Below are 26,657 nucleotides of genomic sequence, written 5' to 3' on the forward strand. Positions count from 1 at the left end.
AGTGGAGGTTTTAGTGCTTTGCAGAAGAAGGAGAGGAAGAAGAGCGAAGAAGGGATAAAAGGGAAAAATGTTGCGGTGAATTGAACAAGAAGGTTGCGTCGTGTCATGCTTTTTTTAACGTATATTTCTGGGACTAATTGAGACACATAAACTTTGAAAGCCAATAAAGAGATGACCTCGATCACATTCTGAAACAAAGACACATCAGAAACGCAACGAGGAGGTCAAAATGAAGGAAATTAGAAGGTGGGAAAGGCATCGGAGCAGAAAACAATGTGGGATGGTGCTGGTTTGGGCTGGCGCCTTCGCTGGTCCTTCTCTCTCTCTCCCCCTCCCGTCTCCCCTTCCATGCCTCCCAGTCCCTCCTGCTCGCCCTCGGAGCGTCGTTGATTAATGTGGGATGAGGCTGGCCCCAAAACAGAGGCTCTTTTCAGTGCTGTCACACTGGTGAGATGGAGAGCCAAACTGTGGCCAAGGTGGATTTAGCCACATGCACACACAACACACACACACGGCTTTGACCAGGCTGCCTGGATAAGCCCAGCAGGCCATCAAAGGCCTGGTATCTGCCCAGAGAGTCAGCCAGCCTGCCAGCAGAGCAGCATGGGAGAAGCTTTGAAAAATGTGTGTTGTAAGGTTGCCTGTTTGCAAAGGTTTCGCTGCTTGCTCGGGTGCATGTGTACCTTTTTTTTTTTTATGTTTCCAGACATAAGAATGACAGCTTTTTTATGCGAGAAAACATAGTTTAAACTCCATTTACCTAAAATGCTGTTATCCTGAAAATGAATATTTAAAGATGCTGATGTGCACAAGTATTCACACCCCTTGAACCTTTTTGCGTCCTTCCATGTTCCAACCCCAGACTTTATTGTATCTAATGTGAGAGTTTATATAATAGGCAAACACAAAGAAGTGCGTAACTGTAAAGTGGCAGAAAAATGCTATCAATAAATGTCTGTCCACCTGGACAAACAGAGAACATTAACCAGAGAGGAAACCCTTTTAGTCTGCATTTAAAACATTGCGATGGACTTTAAACTAGCAATGTGCATCACCCTGAAAACCCTTATCCCACACAGTGAAACATGGTTTCATATGGTTTGACATCATTATACTGTGGGGGCGCGTTTGTTCAGCCAAGAGAGAGAAGCAGGTGAAGGTTGATTGAGGATGAATGGAGCCAAACACAGGGAGAGCCAGGGGGAAAACCTAACCTACTGGGGAACATGTTTTGTCTTTCCGCAGGACAACGACCCTAAACATACCACCAGGGCTCCAGTGGAAGGGTCTCATCAAAGCCTTTTTATTTGTTGGAATGGCCTAGTCAAAGTCCAGACTTGAATGTTGATCTTCACATATGATCTCTGACCGAGTTTGAGTTATTTTGCAAAGATAATAGGCTCGAGATGTGCACGGCTGGTAGAGACACGCCCCAACAGACCTGCAGCTTCAACGTCAGTCAGAGTTATTTCTGCAGAATATTGACTCAACTTTAATCGACACTTTAATCGATTTTGAACCTATATACCGTTATGTTTTCATGTCACAATTCTGCATTATTTTGTGTTGTTCCGTTGCATAAAATCCCCATAAATTACGTCAACGTTTCTGGCTGCGATGTGACAAAATGTAAAAAGGTTGCGGTGTTACACAGACACTGTATGTTACAGACACTAAACCACCCAAAAACATCTAGCTAAACCAAGTTAATGTGAAATATGTATTGCACAACCATAAATAGTCACAGAACGTCCCCCAAAATCAATAAAAATGAAGTGTCCTATTTTTTTTTTTCTGTCAAAGGCAGCATGCTTGTGTCTGCATGCAGCACCGTTTCACCAAATCCCGATGGGTTGTGTAACACCTCCCCCACACATCCCAGTAACTCCAGCAGACTAGCAGCAATATCACTGCACTAACGGCTAAAACAAACCTTGAAACCATAACCAGAGGCTCTATAAAAGCTAACCACCCCTGATAAATGCAGAGACATAAAATCCACTCTCCCTGCAGGAGGAGTCAGTGAATTGAAAGACGCTTACCCTTAGCATGCTAAACCACAAAGCCATTGGAGTGGAAACGTCTTCCTTTTCTGATAAACAGACCTAGTGGACCAAAGCAGGAGAGTGTTCCCCCACAGGCTACATAGATAAAATCTCAGCGTCACATCGCATTCAAACATAGAAAACAATGGCATTCGTAGAGACAAAAAAAGCTGAATATCTGTGTCTTTTTACTCATACTTCAAAAACCATCTGTGAATATACATAAATATATATTGCATATATTGTATGCATGTCATATGCAATGTCTTTTTGCAGATTTAGGATAAATATATACCATAGATTTGGAGGCTTAATAGTCAACGATTTAGGTTGGCACCATTTCTTGCTAGTCGCTGTATAGACCTCAAATCTGCCAAATAGAAATAACTTAAAAACTTGAACAATTGACCAGTGGACAGCAATATTATAGTCCTAAATAAACAGAAGAAAATAAAATTGAAGCACGAGCCCTTCAACGACTTGTCAATTAGAGGTCTACAACAGATCCAAATTGTTGTTGCAAATTCACGGCACAATATTTGGACCGTCAGATGGACTTCTGCTGTCTTTTATATCTCAATCTAATAGATTTCGGGGACTGAGATGCTGAGAAGCTTAGGGGGTGTGGCGAGGTCACCATGATGATAGAAAAGATGGAGAGGAGTGTGGAAAATATGGCTGGTCATGACAATAACATAATAGTTTAGATCAGGCTATTTCTTTGTTGTTTTTTTTAAAAAGTGGGTATTGTCAGCACAGCCTGTGTTCTTTTGAAAAAAAATGATTGTATGAGTAAAATAAATCTTGTTTTATTTCCGAGCTGGGATATTCTTTGCCTGGAAACACCATTTCTCCTTTATTTCCCCTGTGCCCTGTTTATTTGAACAGTCATGACATTGGTTTTGATTAGCAAAGATAGAGACTGTGACTCGATGGACTAAGATTATTTCAGTACCCTAATTGAAATAGTTTTTTTTTTCACACTGAAAAATTCTACATTTTCACTTGAGAAGCGAAGAAAGCCCCTTCGAGCCCACGTGTTTCTATGTTTGTCCATCTGTTTTGCTGTAGTTACATCTCACAAGTCTATTTCTGTTTAAAGTCGGTTTCATTGTCCATCGGCGAGTCCTCTTTTGGCCTAAGGTTAAAAAATACTTTGCTTTCTGTGCTGCTTTCACTTTTCCCAAGGGACTCTTAAATGCCTTCCAGACATGCCTGCATGAATACGACCCCAGAGAAGTTTACAAGGGATGGTCGAGTTGGATTTCAGGACTGTGTCATCACCTCCACCTTCACAACATACTCAACATGCGTGTCCTTTTGTGTGTGTTTGTGTGTGAGAGAATGCAGGCCGAGAGGTTTCTGCGCTTCTAAATCAAGCGCATCAAACTGGAGATAAAGACTTTAGAGGAAGAAATGCTGACTTTTGAAAGTCATCAACCTTAATACAAAACACAACAGTTCATACCGGTTGGGCCAAAACATAATTGAAGGTGCTTGTTGTTACATAAACTTGTAAAATAAGTCAAGTGAATCTTGCTACGTATATGCTGGCGTATTGGAAAAAACGTGTTTTAAGCAGATCTAAGCGTGAGGAAAGGATTTTTTTTTTTTGGAACATCAAGAACAATGTGTGCTGTGTTTGAATAGTGCACGCATATCAGGATGAAGAATGTGGGACTCTTCAAAAAAAAGTTTTTCTTTATATTCCAGGATCCAACTGAGTGTCTGGGCATAAGACATTGATGTTCTATAAGTTTACATGTGATCAGACAATTATCAGTAGAATAAGAAATGTGTTTTGTCGGTATCCCTTTACAGCTTTCTGCATGCTGAGGAGAGTGAATCCTTATCAGAGCAAGCCCACGTGGCTTAAAATTAGGCAGTGGTTTCATTTGGTCACTGCTGCAATCTTTGAGTCCCATTGATTCACATGTGACGTTGCACTCAGCAGCACTTTTCATCATAAAATCTGTGACATGCTGGCCTATCTGGTGATCAAATGATAAATGCAACAGAAACAGAAAGAGATCCGGGGGTGTTGCATACCTAAGGCATTGCATCATCCCACACCTTTGAAACGTAAGGCAGAGATGCAATAACGCAACAGTGGTATTTGAAAGAGGAAGTGGGGAGAGCAAAAGAAACAGGGGAGTCTCATTTATCAAAACGTGCTAAAGATTTGGCACAGAAATGATCATAAGAAAAGTACTCGCTCTGATTTATGACATCTTAGGTATACAGGCCGATATGAGCATAGGAAAACAGCCAGGTGTCGATTGATCTGGCAGCAGGGGGGGAAAAAAACAGCAATTTCCATTCCCCCTTGTATAATGTCTTATCTTATGATCCTGTCTGTCAAACAGAAATATTCACCAGTCAACTTATAGAAGTGTCAGATGAGGTCCTGACATGATAGCTACTGAGGTATTGTCATATGTTGTGATTATAACCCTGATTTGATTTAACCCACTTTGTGGTCTCTTTAATCGTCATGACGTCCCTATCATTCTTCAGCTCTACCATCATGTTCCCTGAGAACTAAATCAAGCCTGACCATTTAAGGCAGTGAAAGTCAATCTAAGTGGCCAAATGTATCACCGGCTAGGATAAATTTGAATGCATGGTATCTGATCTTTAATGGCCTGCGACAATTGCTGTCTGATATATTGTGCGGCTCCAACTCAGGTTTATATCCCGCTGCAGGGCAACAATTTTACACCCATCTGTCCAGCTCAATATTGTGCAGAACGGCTAATGCCGATGACAGTTGTCATCCACCAAGGCCCTTATTTGAATGTGCGCATCCCTGATCACCGTTAAAAGCACCCAGGTTGGTGATCAACTGCATGTTTAGGGCTTTAAAGCACCAACTATCCCTCCTTAAAGGCGTTTCTAGAGTTTAGCACACCTGTACAATGTCAAACCTTGAAATAGACTTAATACCATCTGATTAATTTGATGTAAGAAACCCTCACCTCCAGTGCCCAATTACACATGAAACATTTGCCACACCGACTGTTTAAATCTCCCAACATGTCATTCAGGAGCATGCCTAATGTACAAGCAGCAATCACAGTAATCACTCAGTCACACCGTTACATTGTTTGAAGTGCCGCTTTCCGACACATCCTGATATCAATCACTGCTTTCTAAAAATATATTCAATTTGAAAACCTACAGTTTCTTTATTTTACTACCCTCCATCCTCCCAAATTAGTAGTCTTTAGGTTTAGGTTTTTATGCGTAAATCTCCCATGACATTTGGGAAACTGCAATCAAACAACTTTGCTCAGCAGATGGAACATTTATACATTCATCTTGTCTAACCTTCAAAGTAAATTAATAAAAAAAAGAAGTCATCAGAGAAATATAAACCACAATGAACGACCCCAACCTGAAATCCACCACAACTAAAACATCATTTTGGACACAGACACTGTAAAGCCCCAGACCGCTACCTGCCCTGCGATTTTACCTGGGCAAACCCTAAGCTCACTCACCTGACTCTCGCCAGATGTATTTCGCTCTGCCTAGCTCCACTCATATCCATCTGGGACCTCTCCATAGGAATTGCCTTTTTTGAAGGCTGGGCCTTATCAAAAATCCTTGCATATGATTGGATAAGCCACTTGTCTGTCATCTTTATCGACGTGCTTTTTCAACCACTTACACCGAAGCTAACCCGTGACGCTGTGAGAGCAATGCAGGAAAAAACAAAACTTTTTTTTTTTTTTTTATGTGTTTGTAGCTCTAGTGGCACGCGTTTTATTGACAGTGAACTGACAGGAAGAGGGGGGAAGACAGGCGGCAAAGCGCCGCGGGTCGGAGTTGATACCGGGCCGACCGCGTCGAGGACTAAAGGCCTCCTAACATGGTTCGCGCTAACCGCTCCGCCACGGGCACGCCCCGGAAAACAAAACTTGCCAAATTTGGTTGGGAGAAGAGCGAAAACATGGTTTCCACCAACAAAAGCCTTCAGAGCCGTTCTCTGATGTTCTTTTAATGAAACAATATTAGGTAGATTGGACAACACGGAAGAAATAGCAGCATCCATGTTAATGCTTGCTTCCTTGATGCGAGCCGCCATTGTTGTCTGAATCAAAACATTCTCACGTCACAGTCGCTTCTCCACTACGTCACATCTATGAAACTCCAGCCCTGCGTCCTGATTGGCTGGACAATAAAATTGGTTGGAGAAATCACTCTCTATGGGAGATGTCCCAGTTGGATGTGAGTGAAGCTAAGCGGAGCAAAATCCATATGGCTAGAGTCAGGTTATAAGCTCACATCCAAAGTGACAAATCCCAACAATTGTTTAAAAATTACATGCAACCCGTTGTTGTTGGATTTTTTTGTTTTGTTTTTTATGGGGGATGTTTGCCGTTTGCACTTTGATAAATGAGGCCCAGTGGGTGCAGCATGTCTGATTGCAAATGTGTCTGCAGGCAGATCCGTGTGCTCCCTTACCTTGTAGGTTCGACAGGACGGATTGAAGGCGTTTGTTCCACAAACAAACAGGGTGTCATCGTTTTGCTGCAGGAGCACTTTGATGAAGTTGTGACACTCATCCTTCAGGGAGAGTAGAGAGAAAGCGTGAGGCGACATCTCTGTTTTTTATATTTTAACACCAATAGCAACATTTGTCTTGTAGATCAATAAGCTTGTTCTTTTTTTTTTTTTTTGCTTTTCTGGTGAAGTGCCACATGTCATGCATGTGTAACAGCAGCTCGTCGGGGATGTGATGTTTATAGCGGATCTTAATGGCCTCGTTTTTAATGAAACAATAAATCTTTCTATATAAGATTAAATGGCTAAAAGACATGAAGCTTCCCATTGATTGTGCTTTATAAATCATGAAAGGACCACCATATGTGAGCCATGAAAAGCATCTTAATGCATCTTCAGGGTCTAATGTCAATGTCTGTTTGCATGTGTCAAGAAAACAAAGGGGGAGACGGCGTTATCAAATCTGATGTGAACTCGTGTAACACGTGAGCGGCTTGGGAATTTGTGAAGAACGCGGTTACCTTATGCTTTCCTTTCATTCTGCAAGTGTCCACGTCTGCCTGTTTGGACTTCCAGGTCATTTTCTGAAGAAAGAAAGAAAGAAAGAAAGGAGAATTAAGAGGAGTCAGAGAGAGATAGAGACTAAACAGACTCAACATTTAGGCGGGGGGAACGAAAAAAAAAAAAACAAGCAGACAGCTCCATAGTCCATCCATACAGGGATCAATAATCATCATCTGAGATTCCCCATCATTGATTCCCCTCATCAGCAAACTGCTCTGAGACTAACTTTATTCTGAGCACTGACGGAAGATCTGTTTACTGCCCTGAATTTAATTTCCCTGCTGCACAGGTGGAGACACAATACAGACCCCAGATCAGAGCCAGCTCTATCCAAGGACAAACTCCACCCTATAGTCCACGCACTGATTAATCAACGCTAAGCCACATGCGCTAATGTAAACTCACGCACACACACACACACATACGCTGTTCGCTGTGTGGTCTGAGGGTCAGCGCCGAGGCACAGGTTCAGGCCGCCATGCATCCAGCCGCAGTTGTGAAGCATGTTTGGAGCTCAGCTGCTGATTAAAGACCCTCGGTCATCAATCAATCTTCGGCTCTCCTCACCAGCCTTTCATCTCTGGCCCGCTCTCATTAAGACCCACTCGCCGGGCTTTGACATTGAAGTGGAGGCGAGGTGGATGAGATGGAGGGTGGTCGTATATAAGAGAACGCCCTTGTTTTGAGTTTTGTTTGCATCCATTATCTTGAGGCCAAGGCAATGGGGCAACTATCAGATACTATTTAAATATTTTAAATGCTTGCCATAATATCCCCTTATTGTCAAACACTTTTAAACCAACCATTATTGGAGCCTTGCTAAAGTGGTCTTAATCATTAACTTTGGAGGCTTTCTCAAAATCTTTCACTGTTTTCACATTTAGGTACTTTTTTGTTAAATTTCCATCCTCAACTACCTCAGCATGTTGTGCACTGTGGGTTACATTGTAGGTAGTTTCTCAAGCAACAATCGTACACGAGGCCAGAAAAATCACTTGATCGTGTACTGTCTGCTAACTTTTCAGCTATTAGCCCATGGGGAATCACCTTAGTGGAGATAAGTACAGATTTTTGCCCATAAAAGTGGGTTTTGTGAGGATTTTTCATAGGTTAACCTCAAGAAATTAACACAAATCGTATGTGTGGGACATCCTGCTAGCAAGAGAGTAAATCCAGTTTATGATAAGCAAATAGCAAAGGCCCAAAGTAACACATTGAAAGATCTCCAGAACTCCTGAGGAAATATTGATCAAGACCACTTCAAAGTATTACAGGAAAGTCTGACCCCTTTGGGAGCAAAATATAAATAAATCATATCTGAGAGGGCCTGCACACATGTCAGCGCACATGTCTGCTTTGGCCTGGCTAGCTCCAGACAAAGGATTCTTATTCTGTCTATTCTTTTTGCTGGGGCAGTGGTGGATTTTGACATGCGGGATATGGCTCCCTGCCCAGGACGACCTGGAGGATGCTACAGGGCACAAAGAAACAAAAAAAAACGTTTGTCATTTTCTCTGTAAATAAGTTTTCTTACTCAGAAAACTAAAAGCTAACAATCTTCCCTCAGGATGACAAAGCTGTGATTTCCCTGTGAAATAAATATCCTAAAGCTGTGGTTCATATCTGATTTAAACCCGAACCACTAATGGAAGAAGCTGACCCTCCATTGGGCATAACAATATCTGGTTACCATAGAAACTGAACACCGGCTGGTGGAGAGGAATTGCTTTCCAAGATATCACACTAACCCTGCTTCATTGCAAACCAGTGGCTAGGAAATATACATTTAATTGTATATTCTAATATATTTGAAGACAAAAAAACAGTATTGTAATAAGCCTATTTTTTTAAAACGAAGTACACGTTTATCTTCTACCTCCACCTTTTAGCTTGTACTACAGCCCTATTAAACTTCCCCCGTCCCACTGGTGAACACGCGTGACGCAGGCGGTTTGTTAACCGACTGATTGGATAATCGTCTTAGCGGGGGTCACCATGGCAAACTTGGCAGGCTCACATCTCTGAGCAGGTGTGTAAGAGTGCTGACAGGCGCATACATGCGAGCATGCACACACCCACGTGCCGCAGCCAGACACAGAGAGCGGCGAGGGCTATTAGGGTTACGCTGTCAAATCGCAGCACGACGAGAACAACCAATCCTCGGAGAGTCCCGCGTCTCACTCACCTTACTGGAAAAGATCTCGTCACCGTTGGCAGTCTCCGTGTCCACCGTGTATATGTGATCCCTGCCAGGGAAGGAGGGGTAGGTGGGGGGGGGGGGGGGGGGGGGAGAGGGAGAAATGAGAAGATAAGAGGTCAGACAGCAACATGCAGTCAAAAAAAAAAATCAACCAATGATAGGCCTGCTTCTTTTCTTCCTTCTCCATCAGCCCCCCCCCAGCCCCCATCCCCGCAGGCAGCAAACAATGTCAGAAAATGGGGCTTTTGTATAAACTTTGTTTAAACTTCAAAAAATTACAATAAACAAAAGGAGGCCAGAGCTATTTGCTCTGTCAGACAGAAACAGTCAACAAAGCTTTAGAGCGCTGCGACGCAGGCCTGCGGACAAAAGCCTCTTTGTCCAGAGGAAGGGTCCTGATGGGGGGGGTGGGGGGGTGGGGGGGGCGCGATGGAGGAGGGAAGGTTGAGACGGGAGGTGCCAAGTCACTCCGAGCTGTTCAGGTCAATTAAGTCTGCTGTTTGAGCCACAGGAAATCCATACTAACACTCATTATTGCTCGGACGAGAAAACGTATGTGTGCTGGCCTGGAAACATAAAAGCCTCTCCTGTGTTACGCAGTCCAGCCATAAAAGCCCCCAGCAGGGCATATGGAAGACATAAAACTCGAAAAAGGTTAACCAGCTCTCAGACGGACTAACGTGTCGCTACGCGCCTCCCTAACCGTTGAGAGAGTCTGGGGTTCAGGCACGGAGATGGAGAGCCGGAGGTGTGGAGGTGGTGTGAACCGAACAAGAACAAAGAAAGGAGAATTCATCTCATTTGGAGTTTAACCATAAAGGTGGCGAATGATGTAACTGTTTTAATTTTGTTGGAGGGTAGTTGCTGAGTGAGGTTTTTTTTTTTTTTTATAACAAAGTGTGTAACAGCGGCATCGTCAGTCTCGCGGTTTAATTATGTTCCAGCTCCCCAACCTGCGCTCAGACCGCCAGCCTGCCCTGCTCTCTCTCATTAACTAAATCTAATAAAGTCTTTGGAGTAACAGGCACCTTGAAATGAATCTACTTATATCGCCTTCTTTGGGGGGGGGTTCACCGCCATGTCCTTGAGGATAAAACCCAGTCTTTGGTATCAGACGCAAGGGTCCATTTGAATAATTAATCTTTGGGAGCGGCTGGAATTAGGGAACTGTTCTTTATAGGACAAAACAGACGTCTCAGAGCTGCAGGTTTAGATCCAATATCTGTCACATCCTGTCTCAGTGCCAGCTCTATCAGGAGGATTCCTGGCGAGGAAAGCAACAAAAAATAAAATAAATCAAACACTCTTAAAATGTTCAGGCACAGTTTAGGTGCCGATTACATCTAACCGAATGGTTTTGATGCTTTCAGTTCACCCGGAGGGACTTTGCCAAAACATTTAAACAAAGTCAAATTAGTACACACAGACAGGAAAATGGTAAATCTAGCTAGGGGTTTCCTACAGTTACCGTCCCGTGTCACAAGATGTGGACCTTTGCTTTTTTTTTCACGTATTCCTAACATATAGGCTGCAGCATGAATATGAGGCGGCCTTATAGAACCAGAGCGAGAAGTATTTCCACATTCTCGGCACAAACACTGTTACCAGTAAGGGTTGGACTCCAGCTTGGCTGCCCGTCGTCACCTCCCTGTTTTTGGGGCTCATGAAACGGATTTCTAGGGGTCACGATGGGAAGGGAAGGCGTCTGGTTTGGGAACTTCAGTGTCTCGTTTTTGCGTTTTTCTCCAATGATGGCATTTTGTTGTTATATTTAAGCCACGACGTACAGCCCTACACCGCTTCATAGTTTGGTAGGAAGCCCCTAAGAAGAGAGACCGCTTTTCCAAGTCTGAAGCTTTGAAGAGCTGACCTCCAAGAGAACTGCTTCCTCACAGGGTCGCGGGTTAATCTCTGCCTAAGCAGAGGAGTTACCGTAGCTTGTGGACATATGAGTGATAGCTAAGGAGTGATGGCAGGATGGAGAGGCTGATGGATGCAGAAGCTCTTCAGTTTTGAGACATATAATCCATAACAAGGGGGGGAAAAAATCCCACATATAAGAGGATACAATGTGTTTCCTGCATACACTTCAAAAAGAGTACTAAAAATAAGTAAAATTTTCTTCAAATGAATGTATTTGCCCTTGATTTGAACATATAAATAAGATTATTTGCCAATGAAATGAGTATTTTTACCCCTAAAATAAGATATATATATATATATAGATATACTGCACTTGAAATAAGATGATGGAGATGAATTGCTCCTATTTTAAATGCAGAAAATCTTACTCCGTTGCCAAATAATCTTATTACCCTGCTCAAATCAAGGAAAGTACTCTCATTTTAAGAAATAATTTCATATTTTGAGTTCTACTTTTGCAGTGAGAGAGAAGGTGAAGAGTCCCATCACCTTGGAGGAGCTCACAGGAGAGCTATTGCTCCTCTGCATCGAGAGATTCGAGAATCAGATCTGGAGTCCCGTAGGATGAACAGGAGAGGGGTGCTGGGGATGTCTAGGTTTCCCCCCTGGACCGGTTACCTCTGTGACAAGGTCTCTAATAAGCAGATCAATGTCTGGCTGATCACTTCTTTGTTTTTGAGGGCAAATTTGAAACATTTTACTCAAAGTGAAATGCAAGAAGTCAACTTTAAGAAAGGAAACCGAGCAGCTCATAATGACTGAAGATGCAATTTGGTTTTCTGCTACGAATAAATGAAACAATTTGTGCCGAAAACAGGGACCTAGTCTGCAGAACATGTTTTATTAGAGCCACGTAACACCACAGGTCTGTCATGCAGGTGGACTGAATACCTGGCTTATTAATCAACATGTTTACAAGCGTCACAAACAATGATCCAAGAACTCAGGTAGCAATGAATTTGGTAGCAACAATTCCCTGTTTAACGTGTTAAATTAAAACTAAAGCCAAACTCTCTTTTAAAACAGATTTAAGACAGGGTAAGAAACCATTCAATGTGTTGAATTTAATGCACTATAAAGTGCTCGAAGTTATTCATCTAGTTTCATTTATATATTTATTAAAAAAATGTCTAACTCCACGTTGAAAAAGACAAAACTAAATCAAAAGCTATTAAATCAAAGGATTACTTGGTGGGTTTACTGTAATCCCCTGGGTTATTCCACTGCCTGCAGTTTTAAAACAGCTCATGAGTAATCTGTAATTGACTGCTCCACATTTTCTCGGCAGCAACCTTCCCTGGCATGCAGTCCCCCTCGCTGACGGCGTCCCTCGAGGGCCGAAGGACTTCCAGCCGCAGGGTTTTCGGTTCCAGCTGAGATTAGAGGGAGCCAAGCGGTGAGGTGCCTCTCCCCCCCCCCCCCACCCCCCCTTTAAACATCCTGACCAGAGATTGAGGAGGACAATGGAGCGGCTGTGTCTGTGTCAACACCGGCTCTGTAAACACACACATGTGCGCTCTGACGTCCCCCTTCCCCCAGCTCCCATTCACCGTACCCCGACATGGCCGCGCAGACTGCCTCCCATGCCCTTTGACCTCTACAGCACTGCCCCTGAACTCTCACCGAGACATACTGTCTTTGCCCTGCGATACGGGTCACGCCTCTACACTATACATCCCTGCTAGTGGGAAGGAAAAGAGACGCAAGCAGAGTTTTCTTTACACTAATCATCTAAACGATGAGTGTCGTTTCTTTGAATGATCATACAACAAGCAACCGGACTGGAATCCCTAAAAAAAACAGCAATTGGTTGCATTTTTTTATTTATTCTGGCTTTTTGTGCACATCAATTCAAACTCATACATCAATTGCCTGCAAGCGTTTCCATTGATATTTGTTCAAATGGCTTCGACAGTCTTATGGGATAGTTATTGGCAGACTTTTCACTCCTTTTCTTCATCCACACACAATTTTTCTAAAGAGTCGAGGCCTTCACAAATGCTTAAATTTTAGCTTTCTTAATCCATTCTAGGGGCCCCTAATCTCTCGGATCACCCAATTACGCCCAAGTTTTACCCCCTGGACCCAAACCATCCCACTTCAAATGAAAGTAGATCGGTTGGGGTATTCAGAAGCATTTCAGGGAACCTCCAGGGATGAAGCCAACTTTAACCTAAAAGGCGCTGGAAGGCCAGAGTCACAGACGACAGTGAAGCCGGTTTAACACTGATGGGACCTGAGAGGATGCTGACCAAGACAGAAGTGCCTGCGCCTTTAAGATCAGCTCTGCTGTCTCCAGGAACAAACCAAATACCTTCTAAAGAACGGTTCAGGGAACATCAACATTGAAATGATCATGTCTATAATGACTGCATGTAAGCCCCTAACAGAAACAGGAAACGGTATATCTGGTAGACGAGGCTTTTGAGCTATAAAGCAACTGTTAGTTAACATTTGCTCTTTTACTTAATCCAATTACCTTTACTTTAGACCTGTTTGAACTAAAAACTATCTTTTCTGTCTAACATCCACCCTGAATAAGAACCTGAACAATAACCTGGATTATAGAATTTAGAAAAGCAGCAGATTCTCACAAGAACTCGGAGAAACAGAGCACACTGTAATATTTTTGCACACAAACTGAATTAAAGCAGTCTATTCGTAGATGTTTAAAATAATTGCTCAGACATGAGAGTCTTGGCTTACGCAACTATCTCACAATCGCTCAGTTCTGAGAACTTCAAGGCCGGAAAAATGAACAAAGAGCGCTTATTAAGTTAAACAAAAAGACAGTGGCTGCTTAAAGCACCAATCCAGAACTCATCCATTTGTTTGAGAAATTGTCAGCAACAATTTCGAGCACATCGGATTTATAAAGACGTACGCCGCCTCTGTGCGGTTCAACAACAACAGCGTGTACAAACCCAGCGGCTTTAAACGCATTGTGTGTTTCAAGGCCTTTTCTCCGCTCTCAGAAGAGTTTAGACTTGAACTGTTGCAGGGGAAGGCACCCGTCTTGTTAAGGCAAAAAACTAGTCTCATAACCTCATTTTATTGTGTTTTACTGTTTTACTTTGCACCGAACAGCTCAGTAGGACTGCAAAATTTGTAGCGTTTCTGTATTCATCTCTTTATGCCAGTCGTAGTCCTCATGTTGAACTTCTTTCTCTCGTGTCCTTGACTTTGAAACGTGAGCATATAGCTGCCAAGCCCGACCATTAAACGTGTTACACACTTTAGTTCAAGTCAGTTTCTACGAGTTGCTGGATTTAAAGATCTTGAGCCAGACTACATGTAAAGGCACCCACCACTTTACAGGGAACAAATAAAATCGCCACCCATTCTTTACTTTAGAGCACATCTAGAGTCAATACAGCCTCACTTTTAAGAAGAAAGAAGACTCCTTGCCTATCTGTTTAGGCATTTAAGCCTCACTGGGCTTGAAAATGTTTCTTTCAGAGAGTTGTTCATATTTACAGTTTCGTTATTCACTATTGGAACTCAGAAATCACAATTACCCCGTTTCAAATGGGGAAAATCCAATGAACTATCAGTGAGATCAGACTTCTTTAAAACAATATAATCTTATTGTTTCAATGGCTTCTATAATTAAGCAGCTGCTTGATTAAACAAACGTTTAATTAACATGTCTGTTTGCTGGTACCTTAATTCATCATCCAATATTGCTATAGTTTCCAGTGTATTAAAATAAAGTTTTGTATAAGCTTGTTCTCTTTAAACTGGTTCTAACTGAGCACATCAGTAGACGGATCAGATTGTTGTTGTTGTTGTTGTTGTTGTTCTTTTCATTTTAATTGGGTACAAATTCATTAAAATGTTCAGACTTCCAAGGCAAATAATTTGCACATAAGACAAAAGGCGAGATTATTTGATCCTCCATATTTAATTTCCCATTGGGATTGATAAAATATGTTTGAACTGAACTGAATGGATTGTCTTCGTTGCCGCAAGGGATCTTCACTCAGATTCAGCTGCAAATCCTGGTGCCTTCTCATGGAGTACCTATATCCACATGGAAATATAAAAGCAAACCTTTAAGTCTCGCATTTTAGTTAATAAATAAATTGGTCTTTGTGGAAGACCAAATCAAAAAAGGCCGTGTATCTATTTATTTATTGATTGCGGAGCAGTTGGCCACAATTTTCCTAAAGTGGTGAAATAATGTATTTAAATTAAAGGTATAGTGGTCGATTTTCTTTTGGTTTTGATTACCTTATGTATTGAATGTCCCATATGCCAATCATCATAACATTGCTCAATTAACTCCAATGTTACTTGTTCAATATGAAGACATAGAAGACATCCTCTGCCTTATTTCTTTTTGTATTTTTATTTTTTTTATTTTTCTTACTTACTCCTTTTGATCCATGGTATAACGAGGACACACTGTATATATATGATGCACCTCGTCCTACTTGACTCCTTCTTCCCATGATTACTGATTACTGAGCCAATGTGACATGAGAATTTCTCCAATGTGAGATCAATAAAGCCTATCTTATCTTATCTTATCTTATCTTATCTTATCTTATCTTATCTTATCTTATCTTATCGTATAGGGCAGGGGTTCCCAAAGTGGGGGTGGGGAATCCTCTCACCCTGGGGAGTCACCAGTGATAAAAAGATTTGGTATTTTTTTATTTGTAAAACCGGCACCAAAATCAGTTTAACTCAGGAGAAAGGCTGCACTTTTTTCTAAGAGTTCTTATAATTTAGAATAATACTACTTTATTCATAATTTTACAAGTGTATTTTCAAACTATAACAGGCTGAAAATCACAGCTCTAATTTGGCATTAGGTCGTTTCCGGTATATGAAGGTTTTGACACAAGGAAAGTTTTTTTTTTCCCTCATCCACCATTCCTGTCAATTAACGAAAGTCCTTTTAATGAGATATTTTTAATTGATACATTTTAGTGTAAATCTTGGCCCCAATTAGGTATGGGCCTGTATCAGCATATATAGCAAGTCTAAATCACAAGTTACAATAACTCCTTTCGTTTAGACAGTTCTTATGGTTTAAAAGCATATTAATGACATGCCAAAGAAAGCATTAGTGACTGGAAGTTTTTTATTTTTTTATTGTATGCATGAAAACAGGAATGAACGTGCCCCTCCCCCACATAGTACTGCGAGCCTGGTAAAGAAAGGCTAATACATTTTTCTGATGACTATCCATAATCATCAAGTCAAATACCTGTGATGTTTCAATAAGACATGGAGTTTTTGTTTGTTTATTTGTTTGTTCTGTGGTTGGTTGAGAGTGTTGCTAATGCGTAATTAATTAAGTCAAAAGAGAAACCAGAAAAAATCCTATTAAGACACAATTTAAGAAGGCCGATTTTTATGCTGGACACTACCATAAACATATTTGATTTGATTTAACCCGTCGCATCTTGTGATCCGTACCATCCTCGCTAAGTGAACCATGCATTTTGAAATCCATGGCACACCTTTAAAGCAAACTGACTCGTGGGCAGTTCAAGTCTCTCAGAATGTGCTTGCTGCTGCCTTTTTCAGGGAGGGGGAGTGGGGGGAGGGGGGGGGGGTGGTGACGACTTCATTTCATATCCAACTGTTCTCCACTGGCACAATGCTGATACACAAAACAAAGATTTAGAGTCTGCAGTGCCAAAGATGAAGCTCTAACCATGGATGAAGTCAACAATGAAACACCAGCAGCCTTTGACTCCTGATGGGAACAGAACATCGGGTGTCAAAAGCGTGGGCTTTTCCGTTCCCCAAAATTCAGTGACAAAAATGTGTGAGCTTGGACGGAAGGTATGCAAATATTCCGCCGGGCACCGTCTACGGAGGCACTGTGAACGGATGGGGTACGCACACAGAGAAAGGAGCTCAGTGATCAAGTCGGGACAGAAGAACAACTGAGCGTGGGCAAAGAGTGTGAGACTGAGTACAGCGACAGTGACAGAGAGAGTCTTCGGCGAACACGCAGCCATGAGAACACACGGCCCCTTTGTGAGGAAGAATGTCGTTTTCATAACAGCGAATTTCTTCTGGGGTGACTGTGGGCCAGCTCGGTCCGTCTGCCGGGTCTTTGTCAATCCATCTCACTCTCGGGGCAGCAGAAAAGACGGGAATGCGATTAGCATGCATCCCTGCACCTTAACGCCGCCACCCCGCTCTCCACAAACTAAATGCCTGCACATCCAGCCTCCTCTCTGCCTCCCACCCTCCTCCCCCCCATATATTCCTCTCTCTTCATAACTGGATCATGGGTGGTAGATGGAGGAGCCCATTGTACATTGTTTTGGCTTTCCTTTCTTTGGTTCAAATCCTCTTGACAAAGTGGACGGGGAGGGAAGCGGCGGAGCCAGCAGGCACCTTCGGGTTGTGAAGGGAGTTGTTGAAGTTCTAAATGAGCCGGGGGCATCGAGGGGCCCTCGCTGACGTGCCACCATGAAATGCGACAAGCCAGGGTTCACCGAACCCCCGAGCTGAGGCAGGTTGTTCTTTTTGAAGGTTGAAGTTCTCATTATGGGTTTCAAAGTTCTCCCAACATTTGCTTTTGTGTGTGGCTGTTATAGTATTTAGCAGGCTTTTTTTTTTTTTTTTTTTTTCAAAAGAAGCAACTTACTGTTAAAATTTTAGCAAAACATGGCAAATTCTAAAGAGTCCAACGTGTTCGTTTGTTTGTGTTCATAATCAAAATAACCAAGTGTGCTGACCTGGGCGGGAAAATGCCCGTGATTACTACAGCGTATTTTCCCTGACTGTGTTAACAGGAAAAACCCGTTTGTTAAACTTCTTATAATGAGTACCACTGGAGAAAACACCAAGCTCTCCAAGTATGACCCAGCTGAAAGACATTTTGAAGCAGTAGTAAAACAGGACTTGACCTTTTGAAAATGTGTTTAGTTATAAAATGGCCAAAAAAAAAATTTAAGGATACAACTAATTAGGCATTCTGTTTTCATTCAGAAACTTACATTTTCAAGTAAAAATAAACAGAAAGTCAGAAAGCTGGGGGTTCCTTACCAACTCTGACCTCAGGATTTTATATGGTGGTTAAATAAATGTGTATTTGAACTTTTGAATGGTAAATCTTTTCGTTTTCTTTCAGTGAACTGGTTGATAAAGCATTTGAAGCAAAATAATGAGTTATACATTATTATTAACTTGCATTGGTTGTAGCAGGTTGCCTAAACTCTTTAGGGTATCGGTTAGCACATCTCATTGGAAACAGGAACACGGTTAAGTTGGGTTTGATGACATTCCCAGATCACAGCTCAGTGGGTTCACTCTCATCCGTTTCAGTAAACATTTAACATTTTTCCTCATAGAACAACTCATCATTTTTGGCCTTTCAGTTTCTTACCTTGACGTGACGCCTGATTTTTTTTTTTGTGTGTTCCTCTCACAAAAATGATTGGTATAAAAAAAAAATTCCCCTAGACGATTAAAGTCTCCTAATCCACCACCAGTGGAACTTTTACCACACTTTAAGAACCATGACTGCAGCACATATTGGTATGCAGCATTGGATCTAGCACATAACAGTTCTCAACTTTTGTGAGTTTAGCACACAATGGAAAAACGGAATACGTTCTTAATTAAAGGAGCATTTAGTGTCTTTATGCTGTCTTGATGATAAAAGAGAAGCAAAAGTGCGACTCAAACTCTCGTATAAATATGACTCGCTAATTAACATCCCCGTGTGGCACAGCGTGTGTCCAAAACACGCGGCTTCGCTCATCCTAATGTAGTGTTTACACATTTTTATACATTCATTTAATTATGGATTATCTTTCTTACAATAACTATGAAATCCACATATTGGAGCCTTTATAGGATTGCACTTTAATCTCTAAAGGGAGTTTCTATTTTGGCGGTACAACCAAATAATGGCCACACACACAGGCCTTTTGCTGCAACCTAAAGATCAGTCTATATGTCTAACTTTCCTGTGCTTACGTTTTGCTTAGGGTTAAGAATTTAAAACTAGCTGGTTGGATTTCTGCAAAAAATGTTTGAAGGTTTAAAATACAACTTAATGAAGTCTGTATCATCACTACAGAGTTGTCCTGTATAATCTTCTTTATTAGGTCACTTGATTGCCTTTTCCATACGGCATGATTGTTTTTTATTTATTTTCACGTTATGATTGCACCTCTCATTTCTATATAATCATCCAACATCCAGCATTAGTTATATAGATATTTACTTTTTTATCGTAATTCCATCCCTTTATCCTTTCATACTTGTGCAGTTTTGGTCACTTGTATTCCACATTGTTGGTACAGAGCAGAGATGCAGGTTTTTCATACAGACAGTCAGTCAATTCTGACCTACCCTGCGGATATTTCTTACCCGCTTTGACAATAATCGATAATAATGCGTAGCTTTCTATAATCAGATCGCAGTCTGCTGTAGGGAAACGTGGGTTTGTGACTCCAATGAATAGTATCTACTGTCAGGAGGTCGCTCAGAGCTATTTGGGTTTGATCAGTGCCCATAATCGCCCATGTTTCATCAGAGTCGACTGGCCCAAGTGAGGATCAGAATCTTGATCAATAAAAAAAAGGACTTAATATGAAGTATGAAGAAAGCTTATGACATATGACTACCTGGCCTAATAACTCATCAAAATATTTAATTTTATATTGAATTTTTTTTTTAAATTGCCAAAATGCAGATTTGTAGCTATTTACAAATTCATTTACTTACTACTAAGTCCATTTGATTACTAGCATCTCTGGAAGCTTTTCCTGGAAGCTTATCTCTATGCCATCAATTGAGAAGTAAGTTACATTGGTTGAAGATGAACTGGGCCAAAATTGTGAAAATAAATTAGTGCTGGGTTTCTGTTAGCAAAGGATAAATAACTATAGCTATATTGTAGAAGTAAAAGCGATTATCTGTCGTCCTAAAGCGCAATTCACCAGAACAAGTCACGAGCTACAGGAAAAAAAAGCAAGTTGTTGACATTCCTTTGAATTAAATGTGATTTAGGTAATTATAACTTGTGTATCTGCAATCTTCTTGTTTCAGAGCGTGGACATGGCTGGATGTCGTTGGTTCTGGGAGGAGAGTGAGGGAGAGAGAGAGAGAGAGAAGGCAAGCATGTAATCCCGGTCATTAGTGGGCTTAAAAAGGATTTGGTGGAGCTACAATAATGGAGACTCCAGTGGCCTCCACTGCGAGACCCAAAGAGACCCAACAGGGAGGAGCGGGGCGTCCACAGAGGTACGACTGTTTTAGTGGATTCAACTGAGAGAAAGTAATCTGGATTTTTGAGTGAAGCTGTCTGTCTCTGCGTGCCTGCAAATGGCAACCGCAAAACTTAGTCCTTTTGCTCTCGATCTCACGCGGCTCTCACACACGCATTCTTGCTCTGATTCCCATGTTTCCCAGCCCCATAGAGGGGTGTAGACACAGTGCGACTGGTGTTGCCATGGCGAAGCCCGACTGCAGCCCAAGAATGGCGACTATGCTCTGCATGCGGAGGGGCCGAGGACATGAATGCTAGGCAGCGTATACAGTAACACATTCACACATGCACGGGCATGCCCCGTTCCCCACATATCTTCTCCGTCCATACCCCCCCAAAAAACTTGCAACAACTCTAAAGGAGTTAAGGATTTGGTCATCATATATTTTACCAGCTTTGAGATCAATGCTGGTCATTAATACCATGGAAATGGGCCAATTTATTGAAACATCCATATTAAATCTCTGTAATAAATAAGTATGAGGCGTTATTATGAACCCCGCATAAGCTTGGGACCCTCTTTCTTTTTTTTTTTTGGGAAGCTGACTTCTAAGTAAAAGAAGGAAGTAGGTCTTGGTTTGCCATGTTTATGTTGACTGAGATGGCTAATAAAGAAATTGTGCCCAATATTTTGTATAGTTACGTCTGGTGAGCTGACTGTGACCTTTTACCAACACAACAAAATGTGGTGCACTGAATAAAACTAATATAAAAGTGAGAAACATTTATATTCATTCACAACCTTCTGATAAAGATGCTTGGTGAGTCAATAAATAGGTGGATGGCTGGTTATGCCTGATAAGTGACTGGTCCACCAGAGAGTCACCACAAAGGAACATTAGAGCAAAAAACAGCCATGCACACTCACACTATCGACTTAAATCACTCATTAACTTAATTTAGCAGTTTGGACTCCCTAAAGATACCATGAAAGTGTATTATTAAATAATATTAAATACATTATTATAATTATTATAATTATTATTATTATTATTATTATTATTATTATTATTATTATTATTATTATTATTATTATTATTATTATTATTATTATCCAGAAAATATAAAGTAAAATACAATGTGGTTACCACACATTCATCTTCAAAATCTCTAAACCGGTTAAAAATAATCTTTCTACCAACTAGCACCCACATTTTTTTCTCATAAAATTCAACAATCTCTGCTTGATTACAGATAAAAGTTACAATAAAGCTCGCTTTTCAGCAATAACGTTGTCCTAAATAAACAAAGTTTGGTCTTTATGTAAAAAAAAAAGAGGCCAGTGGGGGTCAGTGAATTGGCACGGCAACAGAACGGTAGGAGTTTTCACTGGCCTCCTTTAGATGTCAAGCAATAAGCTGGACTTTCCCAAGAATTTATCACCGAGTCCTCAGATGTGTGTTTGAACACGCCTGTCTGGCTGCTAAATTGCAACTGGCTTCAATCAATTATTTTACAAGCTCATACAACAGCAGAGGCCAGTCACTCTGGCATTTAACTGCCGTGGCTGCAGGTGTACACACATTCAGCCGCTTAGATATTTTCTGGCCGATATCAAAATAATAAAGCTTCCTTTGAACTGTGATATATTCTCCCTGGATCCAGTACATAGTGTACCCTGCCCTTGAAAGTATGGACCTCTGGGATAGAAACCTTATAGCACTCATGTCTAGGTGTAGTTTTTTTTTTTTTTTTTTTGCTTTGATTAAACGTGACTCTGCTACCAAACACATAAAACACACACTAGCAGACATGCTCTATGATCACATATCCAAAGGTTTTATGTCCTTTACCTAAGATTAAATATTCATCATGTCTCAGTTAGAATGAATAATGTTTAGCTGATCCATGCAGTAAAAGCAGAATCAACCAGTTCAGGGAAAAGCCGTAACTCACGACTGTCACTGTCGCACCGTTGTACCACAAACGTCCAAAAAAATGCAGCCTGGCTTCCTAAGAAACAATAGGAAGCATCTTTGACGTAGCATCCAAGTTAAAAAAATATGTTTGCTGAACGCTGGTCTGTAGAGTCGAGGGTCCTCATAACTCAAACTTCAAACCTCATAACAAAAAAAAGATGGGTGTACGATAATTGTCAATCAAATGCCGCGATGTGTTGATGAAAATGTTAGCCTTGCTGGATTTAATTTCATCCCACACTAGGTCTCACATCATGTCTGCAAGTCGGTGTCTGTGTGTTTCTTATGGTTCGCACCGAGGAAATGAAGCGATGTTCACAAACAGTCTATACTAGTGCATTAGTGAAATTCCAGGTTGTATTTCTTTTCCTTCATCAGTTCACTTTGAAGATCAGGAAGGCTGTTTGCATAAAAGCAAAACAGACTTTGCAAAGTTGTGCTGTTCACACACTTGTGAACTCCTTTGCACGCAATCAAGGAAGTGCACGACATCATTTCAACCTGAGCAGTTTGGTGTTCTGCGGTTTAATGAATGCGAGTCTGAGGGGTGTTAGGATCTCATTAAGCACTTCTAAAATGTGTCAATTAAACATTTGCATTTGGCAAGTATGACACAAGACAACATAAAATGTATAGATAAGAGTCAATAATGCTCTGTTTTTATGCTACCTCCCAAAAATCAGAGAAAATTGTGATCTTTTTACCATTTTTATCATTCATGTTGCAAATTCGCTGGGCTCAGCCACTATGATGATAAATAAATAAATAAACTACGATTGTTTCGACCAATAAGATGCATCGAACCCCGACTCTGCTTATAACGACCGGTGAATCGGCCGTTATAAGCATGATGTGCTTCAAGCTATTACGAAATAATGTAATGGGGATGTTGAATGTTGTAATGGCAATCCCTGCTGTGACTGAACCGCATCTTCATCACTCTTCTCTTCCATCATCGCTATATTCCGACCACTTTCTGTAAGCTTTAGTGTCATGGTCGCTGAAATCTACATAGGATTAGGGCATCAAGGGCGGTGAAAGTCCAGTCAGCTGGTCATGCAGACTTTTTAGCATGCTGAATGTTAATTCATGGCACTTGAAATATAGCTGCATAACAAATATTGCATCTAAGCCGTCCTTTGCATATCGTCGTTGTGAAGATAGCTGTAATTGGATATATTGTGCCGCTCTATATGCTTGGTTTTGTACGGAGCCCCTAAAGGGACATGGAGGGGAAAAAAAACTATTGCGAGATCTCGCAATAGTTATTGCAAGACCTCGCAATAGTTATTGCGAGATCTCGCAAAAGGTTTTCCTACGTCAGCGAACCGGAAGTAAAACAAATGACCTGATCCACACTCATTACTGGTTAGTCACCACATAGTTGTTTGCCAACCGCCATTAAATAGAAAAAGAAGTTGTAAACAGACACAAAACAATGGAGGCGCAAACACGTCATCCATGGGAGAAGTTTATTGATTTCTATTGTAGTACTGGCCTGACATATAAAGACATTAAATCCGTACTTGGCTACAGACATGGACTTGACATTAGTGAGAGACATTTTAAAAGATTAAAAGAAAAAATTTTCCTACTTCAGTGAACCGGACGTAAAACAGACACACAACAGCGGAGGTGCAAAGTAAAAAGGATAATTGTGATACGAACATGGAACCTACTATTATTTCGGAGCTGCTTCAAAAAGTTAGGAAACAGTTTGGAGTTTCTCTCTTTTCTAACAACTATATACAATATTGTTTGTTCAGAATGTTTTAACATTACTGACATTTTTTCATTATAAATGTTGGATTTTTTGATCTTGCAGATAAAAAAAGCACTTGAGGAACAGCATTTGTGTCCTGCATTATAGAGCTGCAACTCTGTATTTTTCTGTGTTTTTGTTGTTAATGGAAGTGATTTAGAATAAAATCTGTGTGTCATCTCTTGTGATAAGAGCAGATATGTTTGGTGCAAAGAATTGGAACCATCATATTCAGTCCACTATCTGTCTTATTGAAGCTGAACAAACAAGGTTGTTGAAAGCCTGCGCATGAAATGCCTGCATCTTATCAGCAGTCCTGTCTCTCTGGATGGAAAGCTTGATGGAAACTGAGCCTCAGAGTAAGATTCAGAATATAAAAAAAAAAAAAAAATAACCGCCCATGAGCTGAATTCATTATCAATGTTCAACATACACGGGTTGGAGAACGCTGATCATTTTTTAAAAACACTGGACCAGCCTCATGACCTCATGAGCGGAGGCCATTTTCTTCATTACATACAGTGACTCAAACAGAACTGAGTGTTTTTCACTGAAAAATGCATCCATTCACGTCTGAAAACAGAGGACAAATTCTCAATCACTTCATCTGTTGCTGAGCTCAGCCACTGCCAAAGAGTTGACTCATGCCCACTGCGGATTAAGCCACTTTTGTCTGTTTACAATTTCATCAGTTTCTATGTTTGTATGCATGGCACGGCTTAAAAATCTTGTGATATTTTTCTTTTTCGTTGTCTTTGCCAACATGGAAACATGAGCCAAATGGATTTAATACACTGAGCAAGTCATTCAAAAACAGGCCGAAACAGTGCTGGGCTTTGGACGGCGTTCACAGGGGCCATCTGCAAGCTGCTGCGGCACCAAGAACGGAGGCGAAGCATGGTCTGGAGGCATGATGGCAGAGCAGTGTGGTGCTGGCCCCAGAATAAACAAGCCATTTAACTGGACAACCTTCATAAAAGCAACTATTGACGCTGCTCAGACTTTTTTCTTTTTCTTTTTTTTTTTTTGGTCTCGTTTTGCATCCTGCCTGTGCCGAATGTTGGCTCGCTCTCATATTGATTCCCGAGGTGGTAATTGTCTCCGCTGTTTGCCTTACACTGTCGCTTAACTTTTACACGTCTTTATCGATATCCCGTTAGAGCCGATGGATGTTCCTGCCCACAGCTGTCACTTGGGTGCCCGTGTAATCGACTCTAACTTTCCTCTCTGTCTGGGTCGGGATCAATGGCAGTCATCCGACTCTGGTCTAATCTGAAGCAGCCACCCCGCTCGCTCGGGGGGGGGTCGCATGCCGCGACCATGTGTGAAAATTCCTGACCGCTTCCAGCGAACACACATGACGGCGACTGTCGCGCCTTCGGGAAAAACAACACATGTGTAGACGGGGTCTTGGGGCTCCGACGCCCACTTGGGCTCAGGTTTCCCCAACCCGTCCGCACAATCGGGTGGAGAAATAGCTTTTAAGTCCACGGGACAACTGGTCAGTACACACACACACACACACACACACAGCACTCCATTAAACCCTCTGTGTCTCATTTCCCTCCTCGACCCTTCAGACATGTGCTACCCCATGTGGAGCAGGTGGGCGACAGCCCCTCTCCGTCTCTTTCGCTCTGCTTCCTCTCGCTGTCCACACACCTCCTCTTAATGACCGCGGATACGTTAAAAAGCTCCGTCACTTAAAGCAGCAGCACCCCTCCGCAGCTTAATTTGACATGGTGGGGAGAAAAACAAAGAAAAGACCCCTATTGTGCCTTTTTTCAACAGCCTCCAATCAAGCCTGCCACTCAATTAGTCATAAACGGCGACGGGAAAAAAAAGAAAAAACTGCACAGCGAACCAATTTTCTTTCTTTGTTGCGGCTTTTCAATATTATTCTGCACTTTCAGACTTCGGCATAAGGTTAACCTGTCATCTGCATATGGATATAATCCCTTTTTTGGATCGCTCACCTTGCTGAGAGGAGAAGCAGTGAGAGCGTTAAAAAAAAAAAATACCTGAGACAAGATGAAAAATAAAGAAAAGATGGATTTTCTCCATGACTCCACGCGGTGTAACTCTGCTCACAGGTGGAAACAGTTTTAAAGAAAGCAATAAATGCAGGTGACAGGAGACGGGGAAAGAAAAAAACTTGAGAGACTTGAAATTGATTTGCAAGGTTTCCCAACAGACATTGGAAAAATTTTATTTGAAATATTTTCTCATAACTGTCTGTTTTATCGATCTAGTTCATCAATTTAAATGCTGGTTACAGTCGTTTCCAAAAGACGAAACAACTCAATGTTTATTGTTATTACTCTATAATTTTCTGCTACTTGATTATGAGTGGAGGCTTTTTGAAAAGTGGGACAGGAGTCTTTTGGGATCTTGCGCAAGGTAAAAGGAGTTTTGGCTGAGAACAAGCTCAAAATGGAAATTAAATGTAATGAGAGCAACAGTCCTCCTGATTAACTCTGGG

The 26,657-nt window shown here is 41.5% G+C and overlaps 1 protein-coding gene across 4 annotated transcripts in view; it reads right to left on the reverse strand.

Moving 5' to 3' along the window:
* Positions 1–26,657, reverse strand: part of sema6a (sema domain, transmembrane domain (TM), and cytoplasmic domain, (semaphorin) 6A) — a 166,501-nt gene that overhangs the window by 66,196 nt on the left and 73,648 nt on the right. For all 4 annotated transcript variants that reach the window (XM_036143898.1, XM_036143899.1, XM_036143896.1 and 1 more), the window contains exons 4-6: positions 9,304–9,364; positions 7,076–7,138; positions 6,516–6,617 (exon numbers count right to left, since the gene is read on the reverse strand). In XM_036143898.1, the coding sequence (XP_035999791.1) occupies positions 6,516–6,617; positions 7,076–7,138; positions 9,304–9,364 (226 nt within the window). The remainder of the gene's footprint in view (positions 1–6,515; positions 6,618–7,075; positions 7,139–9,303; positions 9,365–26,657) is intronic.

The sequence above is a fragment of the Fundulus heteroclitus genome, chromosome 12 (assembly GCF_011125445.2).
Source record: "Fundulus heteroclitus isolate FHET01 chromosome 12, MU-UCD_Fhet_4.1, whole genome shotgun sequence".
Classification (NCBI taxonomy): Eukaryota; Metazoa; Chordata; class Actinopteri; order Cyprinodontiformes; family Fundulidae; genus Fundulus; species Fundulus heteroclitus.